Raw genomic sequence first — 13,587 nt, 5'->3', positions numbered from 1 at the left:
CTCCGGAGGGGCTCCTTCAGCCCAAGCGCTATAATCTGCACGAACAGCTCACGTGCTATTGTATCAATATCTGTATCTGCACGGACAACTCACGTGCTATAATAAAACCTATAAGGCCTGCTGCAGGCGGGCAGCCCCGATCCACATAATAATCCTCACAATTAGGCCCTCGGCCTCACTTAGTCATCAATCTCTTCAGTCTTTCTCATGGGCTCATAATGTCATTAAAAATAGCCCGAAAATAATGATATGATATATCAATAAATAACAACAGAGACTGAGATATGATATGTAATGACATGAATATGACTGAGTATGAATTTTCAATTTAAAATAAATAATTCACAATAATATGACCACTGTGGATCCCAATAATACTGGCACATAGCCTCAACATGATTTTTAATATGATTCTCAGCTCAATTTCTTTAACATAAAACTACATAGAAAATGCCAAGATTATTTTACTAAAAAATTTCCACGGAAACAATTATGGCACAATTTCCATGGTGCACGCCCACACGCCCGTCACCTAGCATGTGCGTAACCTCCCAACAATTCACATAATAAATATATTCAGGGTTCATACCCTCAGCTCCAAGATTAGAAGAATTACTTACCTCGTACAAGCCGAATCCAATGTCGAGCAAGCTAAACAATGCTCCGAAAATTTCATTATGCGCGTAATAACTTTCGACCGGCTCGAATCTAGTCACAATTAATTTGATTCAGTCAACCCAAATTATAGAAATTTATTCCATATCAAAATATTAATTTTCCACAAAATCCGAAATTACACTCAAAAATCGCCCGTGGGGCCCATGTATCGGAACCCAACAAAAGTTACGAAATATAAACAGCCATCCAACCACGAGTCCAACTATACAAATTTCACCAAATTCATCAACTCGACGCTCAAATCTTCAATATACCATTTTCAACCCAATCTTTACCCATTTGAACTCAACAATCTTTTGATAAACCTTATTGATATGCATAAATAATAGTATTACACCCAAGAATCATACTCTTAATCACTCATCTTTACCGAAACTCAAAATTGAAGACTAGGGGTTAGAACCTTACCTCTTGGGTAAAGATCTTGTGATATTTCCTTGTTGGATTTCAAAGCTTGAACAAGATCTTGATGAACAAAGCACTTGAGCTTCTTCCTCTCTCTAGAACACTCCCCTTTCTCTCTAAAAATGTAAGTTTTTTGCTCCAAAATGAGTCCCAAAGCCTATTTATCAAAATGTGATTGTGTTATAAAAATAAAAAAATTAACCCTCCGAAAGCAGGTCTGTAGTCGCATAATGGACCGCAGAATGGGTGTGCGGGTCGCAAAATGGTCGCAAAAATTGGTGCCCAGAATTGGGCTGTTCTGGTCCATTTTGTGACCAGTTTGCGGTCGCAGAAGCACTTTTGCGATCGCAGAATTGCCGCAGAATCACATTTTTCTAACCTTTGGTTATTTAGTCATAACTTCTTGTAGGAATGTCCAAATGATGAATGGTTTGAAGCGTTAGACACTAGACTCAAAGATCTTTCATTTGATAGGTCATACGCCATATAAAACTTTGTATCATGAGAGTTATGCTCATTTGAAGTCAGATCTTGTGCGAACTCACTTGAAACTTTAGTCTATTATGAAATTTCCAACTTCTACATTCGATGCCGAAACCTATCGAATCAAGTGTGATTGACCTAAAATTTTGCACAGAAATCGTAAATAATATAACAGACCTATTCTAATTTCCAAAATCGGATTTCGATCCCGATATCAAAAAGTCAACCCCCCTCCCCGCGGTCAAACTTTTCAAAAATTTAACTTTTGCCATTTCAAGCCCAATTCTTTTACGGACCTCCAAATAATTTTCCGAAAACGCTCCTAAGTCCAAAATAACCATACAGAGCTATTGAAATTATCAGAATGCAATTCTGAGGTCATTTACATATAAGTGAATATCCGGCCAACTTTTGCAACTTAAGTTTTTAATTATGAGACTAAGTGTCTCATTTCACTCTGAAATCCTTCCGGACCCGAACCAACTAACCCGATAAGTCATAAATCTACTGTAAGGAATAAATTGAGCAGTAAATAGGGGAGCAGGGCTGTGATACTCAAAACGACCGGTCGGGTCGTTACATTCTCCCCCACTTAAACATTCGTTCGTCCTTGAACGTGCCAAGAGTTGTTCGTAACCTTACAATCTCTATTCCACCTTACCACACACATACCTGGGGGTGATCTCACGTCACCCTATTATATATAGACCTACCACACAACATAACTGAAAATCATTAATTTAACCTTAGCCCAAAAATCATGGAGCCAAATTTCAAACATCCAGAATTCTTTTCAAGACCCGAATCTCACATCTACACAATGTATAAGCCTGAACAAGCTGTATCCAGCCATAACCATAATCTCAGATATAATCACATAACATACTACACAACTTGCATACTCGTAGCACCATTTTTGATCACAATAACTACTCAAAACCAACTAAGTACTAGTATAAAACCCTGCATTCAACAGAACCCCATTCCGAAAACTTCGTACACTGCCAATGATGAAAGAAACAATCAAAAACTCATAACCACTCATCAGATCAACTAGCCATGGAGCTCTCTCACCCCAATCAGAACCATAATCCTCTCGTAAGCTGACATTCAATATTATCCTCTCGAATATACCATAATCAAGCCTGATAGTACCTATTCTAGGTCTAATTACCTTATATTATTAAACAAAACTATCCCACAGACATTCCACAATAATATAACTCATGCAACAACTGGGCAATTTGTGTACCCAAATATGGAAGATGTCTCAAGGAAGAGAACCCTATTGCAAGTTCAACAAGCACCACCAGAACCGCAATGTTAAAACCAACTTCTCAAATTTCGTGAAGCGGATAACCGAAGGTGCACGTGCACAATTATAGAGGAAGGAAATTAATAGATCATATAAATTATTATAGAAATAGAATTCCCACACACGACACGGATAACTCACGTGCCAATAATATGAATCGCCCGGCATGGTCACAGGCCTCCAGTCCCAGCATATCATACAGGAGCAATTAAACAAGCACACTCGTATATGATAATGAAATAAGATTCTTATACTCCTGGACTGGTAGAAATAGCACGCCATAGTGTAAGCACGTGCAAAGTTTGCTATCACACTTCAAATAAGATTTTTGTTTAACGTAGAATTAGTAACTATCCCATTTATTTAGAGAATCATCTTATTTGTAACCTCAAGTATAGCCCAGATAGTTCTCAAAAAAGGTATGAATACGGGAAACATTATAACTTTACGCTTAATAGTCAACTCTAGGCATATAATAGCCTTAGCATTCTTCCGAGTATGAATACTTGCTCTAATGACCGCACATGGGCTCAAACCTCACATATATGCGCACTCATAGCGCACAACTATCATAAATAATTGACGCAACTAGTGCCTCCACTGAGTTTTAAATAAAAATAGTCACCTCAAATAGGTGGCAACCCCGAAACAATATACTTCTAAGAACTCCCAGTCTCTAAATTCATCGAACACATGAATCACTGTAACTAATCCCAACTCTTGTACTAAAATGACTCACACACCTTCCATTCAAAATAATCCCATGAGGAATACTTTCATAATTCTTCCGTGCCACATAGCAATAATTTGAATATCAGTAGTCTATCCACCAGGTGAGTACTGTAATACCGATGAACATCCGTAAGTCAAAACATAACGCACCATTCTGAAATGAGCACCCTTATTAGGAATTACCGAGCAGTTATAACATTCATCAAAATATTTGAAACTGACCATGTTGTCCAACATTCGTTACCTTCTCTTCAAGACTGAACTGTCACCTTGTACATGTAAATCCTAATCCCGCATAACACACCAAATCTATTATGCCATCATGTGACAAGAACAAGAATCCCATAATCAACTCTGAGTCACCAACAAATTACATACCTGGTTAGTTAGAAACCTTCCTCTCGCTTCCTTCGAGGAGGAAATCACAATACACAACACGTTTCCCACACCAGTAGAAAATATCCGGTTCAAACCATAGTTAATACCATCAAGAACACTTTAAAATCCACCTGCACATAACCAAGCTATTAGAAATAAATTCCTCTAACTCGACCAAACCACGTAGGTCACCAAATCTAAGAATATTGCCTCCAAAACATCTGTAGAGTCTCACCACATCATAATTACCTTTATAAATACCACAACCAAAACACCCACTCTGAAAATACCTTATTTGAGTCTAAGGCCATTTCATTCACCTTCCTGATACTGAAATATAAAATCCATAATGATATATAAAAATTCCACAATTCTCAACACCATCCAACTTAAATCTCAGATTTTAGCCATAAACAAATCCGCCAAAAATTCTCAATTGTTACATATTAATCTCGAATACATTAGAACTTTCTCGAGAGTCACCCCCTTTGTTCAAATCTACATTACACCGCCTAAATGGGCCAAAAGACGCGTGCCCCATTAGCACAACAACACTCAAAGAAGTAACTCTACTTTAATACCACCTATCAAATTCATACTCCGTGCGCACTACATCATTCACAAATAATAACTCACTCATCCCACGATTTTCATATACTCATAAGTGAAATATAACCTGTATCCAGGAATTTCCTTAATCGAGTCATCCTCGATCTCAACTTCTGCAAATCATAACTAACCCACCAGTATGCCTCAGCCCAAAACTAAACCTTTACATATAACCATGAAATTGAATTATCAATAGCAAGCTTCCGCACTTGGCTCAAAGCCATAGATTAAAACGTTCCATAACTCACAATACCAATACTCTATTACTTTCATAATGCCACAGTCAGTTCAACGAAACGTTTCTCAAACTCATGCAACGCCAACCATAAAAATAGCCCAAATCATCCGCTAAGCTCGCAATCATTCTCTTGGCACTCAAGTCAACTTTCTCAGCCAGATTTAAATTCAAATCTCCACACATACGCCCTGCTGGCAGAAAAGAAACTCTCCACTCACATATACGGAACATACCTACGTAGATTACTCCGCAGGGGATAACCCACCTACTTAGCCTCAAATTGGTATCTTGTTATAACCTTTCGCAGTCACAATTACTACGCAATCACTTAATCTTTCCAAGTCCAAACTTATTAATAAGACATGAGAATTTAGTTTGTCCGAAAATTTAACAACGTGAAAGATCCTTCAAAACATTTATACTCGAGACTGTACGTCACATCAAATCGAAAATCAAGCACCCAATGGCCTTTCCTTTACATTTCAAGAAAACACTTCTCGTCATATTCAAATCGTCTTAACATATCCCGCGGTCACATCATACCTATCACACAACCATTCAACCTCTCATCTAGCCATAAATTCCACTCGTAGGGTCATTACCGGACATATGGGTCAAATTGTACAAGTTACAACTGAAGCTACCAAGCTTAAGCTACGGTCTAACCATGGCCTCAAGTCCTCCAGACTGGCCCATCATCAATACACAGAATACTCACCTCAAACCTCGTCCATTGAATCACAAGCCGGCAATGTACAGTTTATACTGAGCGCTCATGTGCGCATACGAATGCGTGGAAGGAATTCAGAGAGTTATATTTCAAGCTAAATCAATTCTGCACGATAAAGAAAAAAAGATGGGAAATTATCCTAAATGCCCTGTAGCCTCTCGAAGATAAGTATGGACGTTATCATGCCGATCCACAAGACTCTACTAGACACTTGTTCATGACTTGTAAAACCTATGAACCTAGAGCTTTGATACCACCTTGTCACGACCCAAAATCTAACTAGCCGTGATGGCACCTAACCTTACCTGCTAGGTAAGCCAAATAACAATAATCTGATTCAATTAATATTTAACTGACTCTAATACACTCCCCAAAGACTAGTAGTACAAATCATGAGCTTCTAAGATTAGAATTTACAAAGCTGGTATGAAATAAATACATCATCTATTCGAAATGTACACAAATAGATTTTTATAAATCTAAGGCTACCATGAACAAGAGGCAGCTACGACCGGAACACAAGTACATCTTTAAATCCAGCTCCTGTCAATCACCGCAACATCAACATCCAATATCTGCACGCAAGGTGCAGAAGTGTAGTCTGAGTATAACTGACCCCATGTACTCAATAAGTATCAAACCTAACCTTAGGTTGAAAGTAGTGACGAGTTTTTACCAAGGTCGGGTCCAAAACCAATAGTCCACAACAGTCCATAACAACGTAAAGCAAATAATTCAATAAGTAACTTAGAGATAAAATGCCCAACTAAATCATGATTTCTAAAAATAGTTCTTCCTTTCAAGTACATCAGTGAAAAACCAAATCGTTTATCCAAGTTGCCAAAAATATGAATAAATTTGAAAAACAATAATTTTCCCAAAATCCTTTCAATAATAAATGAGATGTTTCATTTTCTTTCCAGATAACCCGTGTAAAAGAAATGCATCACTATGCCCATCTATCAACATATGTGAGAAATCATGAATGATGTGATACTGTACAACATGAGAAAAATACATCTCTATGCCTGTATGTCATGTGTGCATGCCAATGCGATGCATCTCAATGATAAATTCATATGCATACTCTCAGAGTATCATTTCACTTAGTCCTCCCAGTCACTCAGTCCTCCCAATCGCTCGGCACTCGCACTCAGCACTCGCACTCAGTAGGTACGTGCGCTCACTGGGGTGTGTACAGACTCTGGAGAGGCACCTTCAGCCCAAGTGCTATAATCTGCATGGACAACTCATGTGCTATAATAACAATATCTGTATCTGCACGGATAACTCATGTGCTATAATAAATCCTATAAGGCCTGCTGCAGACGGGCATCTCCGATCCACATAATAATCCTCACAATCAGGCCCTCGGCCTCACTCAGTCATCAATCTATCCAGTCCGTCTCTCATGGGCTCACAATGTCATAAAAATATTTCGAAAATAATGATATGATGTATCAATAAATAACAATAGAGACTAAGATATGATATGTAATGACATGAATATGACTGAGTATAAATTTTCAATTTAAAACAAATAACTCACGATAATATGACCTCTGTGGATCCCAATAATACTGGCACATAGCCTCAACATGATTTTTAATATGATTATCAACTCAATTTCGTTAACATAAAACTACATAGAAAATGCCAAGAATATTTGACTATAAAATTTCACAGAAACAATTATGCAATTTCCATGGTGCACGCCCGTCACCTAGCATGTGTGTCACCTCCAAACAATTCACATAATACATATATTCAGTGTTCATACCCTTAGCTTCAATATTAGAAGTGTTACTTACCTCGAACAAGCCGAATCAAATGTCGAGCAAGCTAAACAATGCTCCAGAAATTCCATTCTGCGAGTAACAACTTCCGAACGGCTCGAATCTAGTCATAATTAATTTGATTCAGTCAACCCAAATTATAAAAATTTATTCCATACTAAAATACTAATTTTCTCACAAAATCCGAAATTACACTCAAAAATCGCCCGTGGGGCCCACATCTCGGAACACAACAATTTACAAAATATAAACGCCCATCCAACCACGAGTCCAACCATACAAATCTCACCAAATTCCAACATCAACTCAATGCTCAAATCTTCAATTTACGTTTTCAACTCAATCTTTACCCATTTGAACTCAACATTCTTTTCATAAACCTTTTTGATATGTATAAATAATACTATTACACCCAAGAATCATACTCTTAATCATCCATCTTTACCCAAACTCGAAATTGAAGACTAGGGGTTAGAACCTTACCTCTTGGGTAAAGATCTTGTGATATTCCCTTGTTGGATTTCAAAGCTTGAACAGGATCTTGATGAACAAAGAACTTAAGCTTCTTCTTCTCTCTAGAACACTCTCCCTTCTCTCTAAAAATGTAAGATTTTTGCTCCAAAATGAGTCCCAAAGCCTATTTATCAAAATGGGATTGGGTTATGAAAATAGAAAAATTAACCCTCCGAAAGAAGGTCTGTGGTCGCATAATGGACAGCAGAATGGGTGTGCGGGTCACAAAATGGTCGCAAAAATCGGTGCCCAGAATTGGGCTGTTCTGGTCCATTCTGCGACCAGTTTGCAGTCGCAGAAGCACTTTCGCGATCGCAGAATCACAGTTTTCCAACCTTTGGTTATTTGGTCATAACTTCTTGTGGGAATGTCCAAATAACAAACGGTTTGAAGCGTTAGAAACTAGACTCAAAGAACTTTCATTTGATAGGTAATACACTATATAAAATATCATAGTGTAAGAGTTATGCTCATTTGAAGTTAGGTCTTGTGCGAACTCACTTGAAACTTTAGTCTATTATGAAATTTCCAACTTCTACATTCGATGCTGAAACCTATCGAATCAAGTTCGATTGATCTTAAATTTTGCACACAAGTCATAAATGATATAACCGACCTATTCTAATTTCCGAAATCGAATTCCGACCCTGATATCAAAAAGTCAACCCCCCGATCAAACTTTTCAAAAATTCAACTTTCGCCATTTCAAGCCTAATTCTACTACGGACCTCCGAATAATTTTCCGAACAAGCTCTTAAGACCAAAATAACCATACGGAGCTATTCAAATTATCAGAATTCAATTTCGAGGTCGTTTACATATAAGCGAATATCCGGTCAACTTTTCCAACTTAAGTTTTCAATTATGAGACTAAGTGTCTCATTTCACTCTGAAATCCTTCCGGACCCGAACCAACTAACCCGATAAGTCATAAAGCAACTATAAGGTATAAATTGAGCAGTAAATGGGAGAACGGGCCTGTGATACTCAAAACGACCGGTCGGGTCGTTACATTATGTTATTTGGAATTCTTTCATTGCGGAGAGTGTTTTTCCTTGTTTAGGACTCTTTCATTACGGAGAGCGTTTCCCCTTTGGTTTTTGCTTCGTTTTTTAGGATTCTTTATTTTCGTTTTTCCTTAATTATGTTTTTTTTTTCAACTGTCCCTATTGTGTCGGTTTCGTTAGTTTTAGGATTCTTTACTTTCTTTTTTCCTTAATTATGTTATGCCTTTCTTTCGTTGTCCCTATTGTGTTGGTTTAGGATTCAATATGCATTGTCTTTCTTTGGCAGGTGTAGGATTCAATTTAGTCTTTAGTTTATCGACCGTAGGTTTAGGACTTATAATTACCAGTTAATATATACGTCGTGTCACTTTGTTTAGGTTTAGGTTTCTACAATTTTTGAAGGAGCTGACACTTTTATAAAAGCAACCACTATTCTACCTTCTTTAGTATAAACTGCTAACAACATCGACGTCTGTGTAGGTAAATTTGTTTGTGATTTGAGGTAAATTCTCTCCTTATATTATATTCTTGAAGTTATGTAATAATAGCGGTTCTTGCATTATTGAGAAACAACTCTACATCGAATGAAAGTACTTTCTCTGGCTTATATGGTTGAATCCTTCGGGGCGACAGTCAAAATATTGTTTGATTTAATCTGACATAAAGATGCCACCTTAATGATTCCAGTATGTAACATGCGGATACAATGGTATTAAGCTTTACCTTTTTTCACTCTTACCTTAATAAGATTAAATTAGAAATGGAACCCAACAATTCAATTCTTTGGTAACGTTTTGAATTTTTTTCCCGTGCGTTTGTCCATGGTGATTTTAATTTATAATTTGTCATCTATGATCATTGGCTTGAAATTGACTTATTTACTAATGTTGTAAAGGTTGTTTGGATAGATGCATTCATCACATAACATTGGTTAGACGTTCTATCTCATATCAATCAAATATTTTATTAATTTAAAATTATATTCACTCTATAGTTGATAGCTTTAATTACTAACGGTAATTGTTATGCCAACTTAAGTTGCTTATATTTTATAAGAAAAAAATAAATGTGATCACCTCTTTTAGTTGACTATATTATAATATCACAATTTTAAATTGTGTTCTCAAAGAATAGTCATTGGCAATTCGCACGGTGGATATTTTTTTTTTGCTAGACTAAACTTTTCAAATTGTTTCCTAAAAGAAGTGTAGAATTCATGGAAGAACACTTAATGTGAATAAAGTTCGTCTTGATTTCCAAAGCAAATAAGAAATTCATATATCAAAACTGTAACAAGACATTAAAAGACTTATATTTACTAGAATTTCATCTTTCACAACTAGAAATTCGGCAAAAACCGACCAAGGTCGACCGACCAATTTTGGTCCAAAATTTTTTTTTTTTACGAATTTTTTTTTTTACGAAATTTATATCAAATATTTCTTTTTACGAAACCGACCAACTTTGGTCGGTTTTCTTTGGCGCAAAAATGCGGGAAACTATTTTTGAGTCCCGCAAAATTTATGTTTCAAGAAACCGACCAGCTTTGGTCGGTTTTTCAACTAAAATAAATAAAAATTAATATTAAAAAAATCGACCAAAATTGGTCGGTTAATTCGGCCGGTCATTTAAAAAAACCGACCAACTTTGTTCGGTGATTTTACTTTTCGTGCGAAAATACAATTAAAGAGTATAAATCAAATAAAAGATAGTCTTAAAACAAAATGTACCAATGGTCTAGTGATAGAATAGTATCCTGCCACAGTACAGACCCAGTTCGATTCCCAGATGGTGAATCGTTTTATTACATAATTAAAATACCGACCAACTTTGGTCGATTTTTTTTGCATTATTTTTTTTAATTTAATTGACCGACTAAAGTTGGTCGGTAATTTCCGACCAACTTTGATCGGTATGCCTTTCCGATCACAAAAATACCGTCCACACGTAAATGGTCGCGTTTTGGTCGATTTTTGGCCATTACCGACCAACGTTGGTCGGTTTTTTTGGTCGGTTTTTACCGGATTTCTAGTAGTGTTTTATTGAGTTTGGTAATATGTTAAAACATTTATCATTTCAAAAAATTCATAAATTTGATTACTTTTCTATTTCAAACACATTTTTTAAACATTATTTACATGATTTTAAAGAAAATTTCTATTCATTAATTTGGATTACACGCGCAACATTCGTACCCGTAGACTAGTAAGTCCAAAAAAAAGATAAATACTTGTTCAAGTTTGATATTGATCCCTTTCCTTATCCCTCCACCTAATTATTGTTTTTTTTTTAAAAAAAAAATATTATATATTATTTCTTTTACCCGTTAGAAAGTTTGAAAGAATAGTTTAGGGTTTTAGTGATACTTTTTGGAAACGCAAACCCAAAACCAGTCAAAAACTTTCTTCCCAATTCAAGTAGTAACAGTATTGTCGTCCAAAACAAATATAAAAACAATTTTTAAACCAGAACCAAAGCCAAATCAACTTCTAATCCACAGAAAACTGATTCCTGAATGATTTAAATAAGCCTGATTTGTTTCCGAGTGTACTTGAGACTTGAGGCAAAATAATCGAGAATTCTCTCAGTTTTACCTCCTTCGGTCTTCCCTTCTCTGCGTTAGGCCGTCGCTCTTGCCCTGGTATTTGATTCGACGATTTGTAAGTTCCTGTCCCAAGTGATTAATAATACCCTATTTATATATATATATATATATATATATATATATATATATATATATATATTTGTTTACTTCCTATATATTTAAGCTTTCGCATGATTTGAGTTTTAATCATGTCCATATTTTGTGATTCGAGTTTCTTATTCCATTATTATACCCCTCTTTCTCAATTTTGAATCATATTACATTATAAAAGAGAAATTTGCAATCTATCATGGTTTATTTTTCTCCGTTTCTTTTCTTTAGGATCAATATGTGTATAGTTTGCTGTCATATGAAACCGCAGTTTTCTTATTTTTTGCTTCGTAGGTCATGGCACTTCAATGCTTCACTTGGACTACAGAACTCTTGGGTTCATTATTCAATATAATATGTAAAGATGAAGAAGATGTTGCAAAAACTTTCGGACGTTTGCCAGATTGTCTTATCATTGATATCCTGAGTAGACTTCCATTAGATTGCCTTGTTAGATTTCAAAGGGATTGTAGGGATTTGAGAGCTTTGATCTCGTCACACGATTTTACCACCGTACATCTCAGTAGAGCTAGACCCATGCTGCTCATACATGATTATTTCAAGAGTACCAAGAACGGACAACAACTATATGTGTTTGGTACTGAACATCATAATGGGAAGAATGTGTTCAGGAAACTTCATCTCAGACCTGAGCTTATGATTAATAATAAGCGCTGGGAAAAACCCCCAACTCTTCAATGCTCTTGTCAAGGAGTTCTTCTGTTTGCTGATCCCATGTGCCCTACTTATTATGCTTTGAACCCGATAACACAAGAGGAAGTAACCATAAAACATACACCAGATCCCGGAAAATCGTGTGCTCTTTATTTTTGTCCATTAACAAGACAATTCAAACTTCTTTATGTACAAGCACAAGGGAGTTTGTGTCAATATTTTGTATACATGTTCAAGACACAAACGTGGAGGAAAATCCATTCATCGTCCACTTTCAACTTTTTGCCATATCGTAACTCTCACGCAGTTGTAAATGGAGCATTGCATTGGATCATGTACTCTAATTTAGAACAAGAAGGGATTCCTCCTTGTGCAAATGGAATCATGGTATTTAGAATGGATAAGGAAGAACTCTTCCCTATGCCTCATCCTGGAAGTGTGTGTACCTCAAAAAAAGTGCATACAACTATGACTCTTTTAGTGAAGGAAAACTGTTTGTCTTTCTGTCACTTGCTTGTCTCTGAGTATGCAGTGGATATATGGATCTTGGAAGACAATGAAATGAGGGCATGGAACAAAAGGTACAAGGTTAATCTCTTTGACAAGAAAATTTTTCCTTTTAGTTTGCCTTATACTCTCCCCGGGTCGGCATCTATAGACGTGTATTGGTGGATAAAGCTTATTAACATCCAAGACGGTGAACTTCTATTTTACTTGCGCGATAGAGGTTTATTTTCTTATAATTTAGAGCATAAAACTGTAAAGATATTTGAATTTCCACAACTGAAAAAGTTATATGCTTGTAGGACTTATATAATGAGCCTACTGGCAATAACTTAACTCTCCTCGCTTTTTATTCTTGTTCTTTATCTTTCTAAGTTTGGTGCTTAGTTAAGTTATCGAATACCGTTCTTAGTGGAGGTTCAATGTGTTTCTACTTTTCTTGCACGGGAATTGGAAAAACTCTAAATCTTTAGCTAATGTTAAATTCTTTACCATGCTAAATTTTAGGTGTCCTATAACCCATCCTAGTTTTCTTAATTATTCTCCATATCCTGCTGATATACTAAGTACCCTATTTTCTTTGAGCCACTTAGTTGTTATAAGTGTTCATGATGTAGCATTGCTTATTTTACAACTTTATCTCAAATGTAGTTGTAATCAGTGCAAATCCGTTGTGCGCTGCACGATCCTACACTATAAACTGAAATAATATTTGAAAGTATAATACTGATAAATTTTATTCTATATCATAACGGGCACTATTTATTTTGCGCAGTCTATAAATTTTCATTTTATAACAAAACACGGGAATTACACTATCAAAGCAATA

At 36.0% G+C, this 13,587-nt stretch overlaps 1 protein-coding gene across 1 annotated transcript; it reads left to right on the top strand.

Annotated features, from left to right (window-relative positions):
* The first annotated feature begins 11,876 nt into the window (after nucleotides 1-11,876).
* LOC138901664 (F-box protein At3g07870-like) lies at nucleotides 11,877-13,094 on the top strand. The gene has a single exon (XM_070189443.1). It carries the CDS (start codon nucleotides 11,877-11,879, stop codon nucleotides 13,092-13,094), a length of 1,218 nt encoding a protein of 405 aa, XP_070045544.1.
* Nucleotides 13,095-13,587: the final 493 nt, after the last annotated feature.

This window comes from Nicotiana tomentosiformis, chromosome 11 (genome assembly GCF_000390325.3).
Source record: "Nicotiana tomentosiformis chromosome 11, ASM39032v3, whole genome shotgun sequence".
Classification (NCBI taxonomy): Eukaryota; Viridiplantae; Streptophyta; class Magnoliopsida; order Solanales; family Solanaceae; genus Nicotiana; species Nicotiana tomentosiformis.
This window is presented reverse-complemented; position numbering and strand designations above follow the sequence as displayed.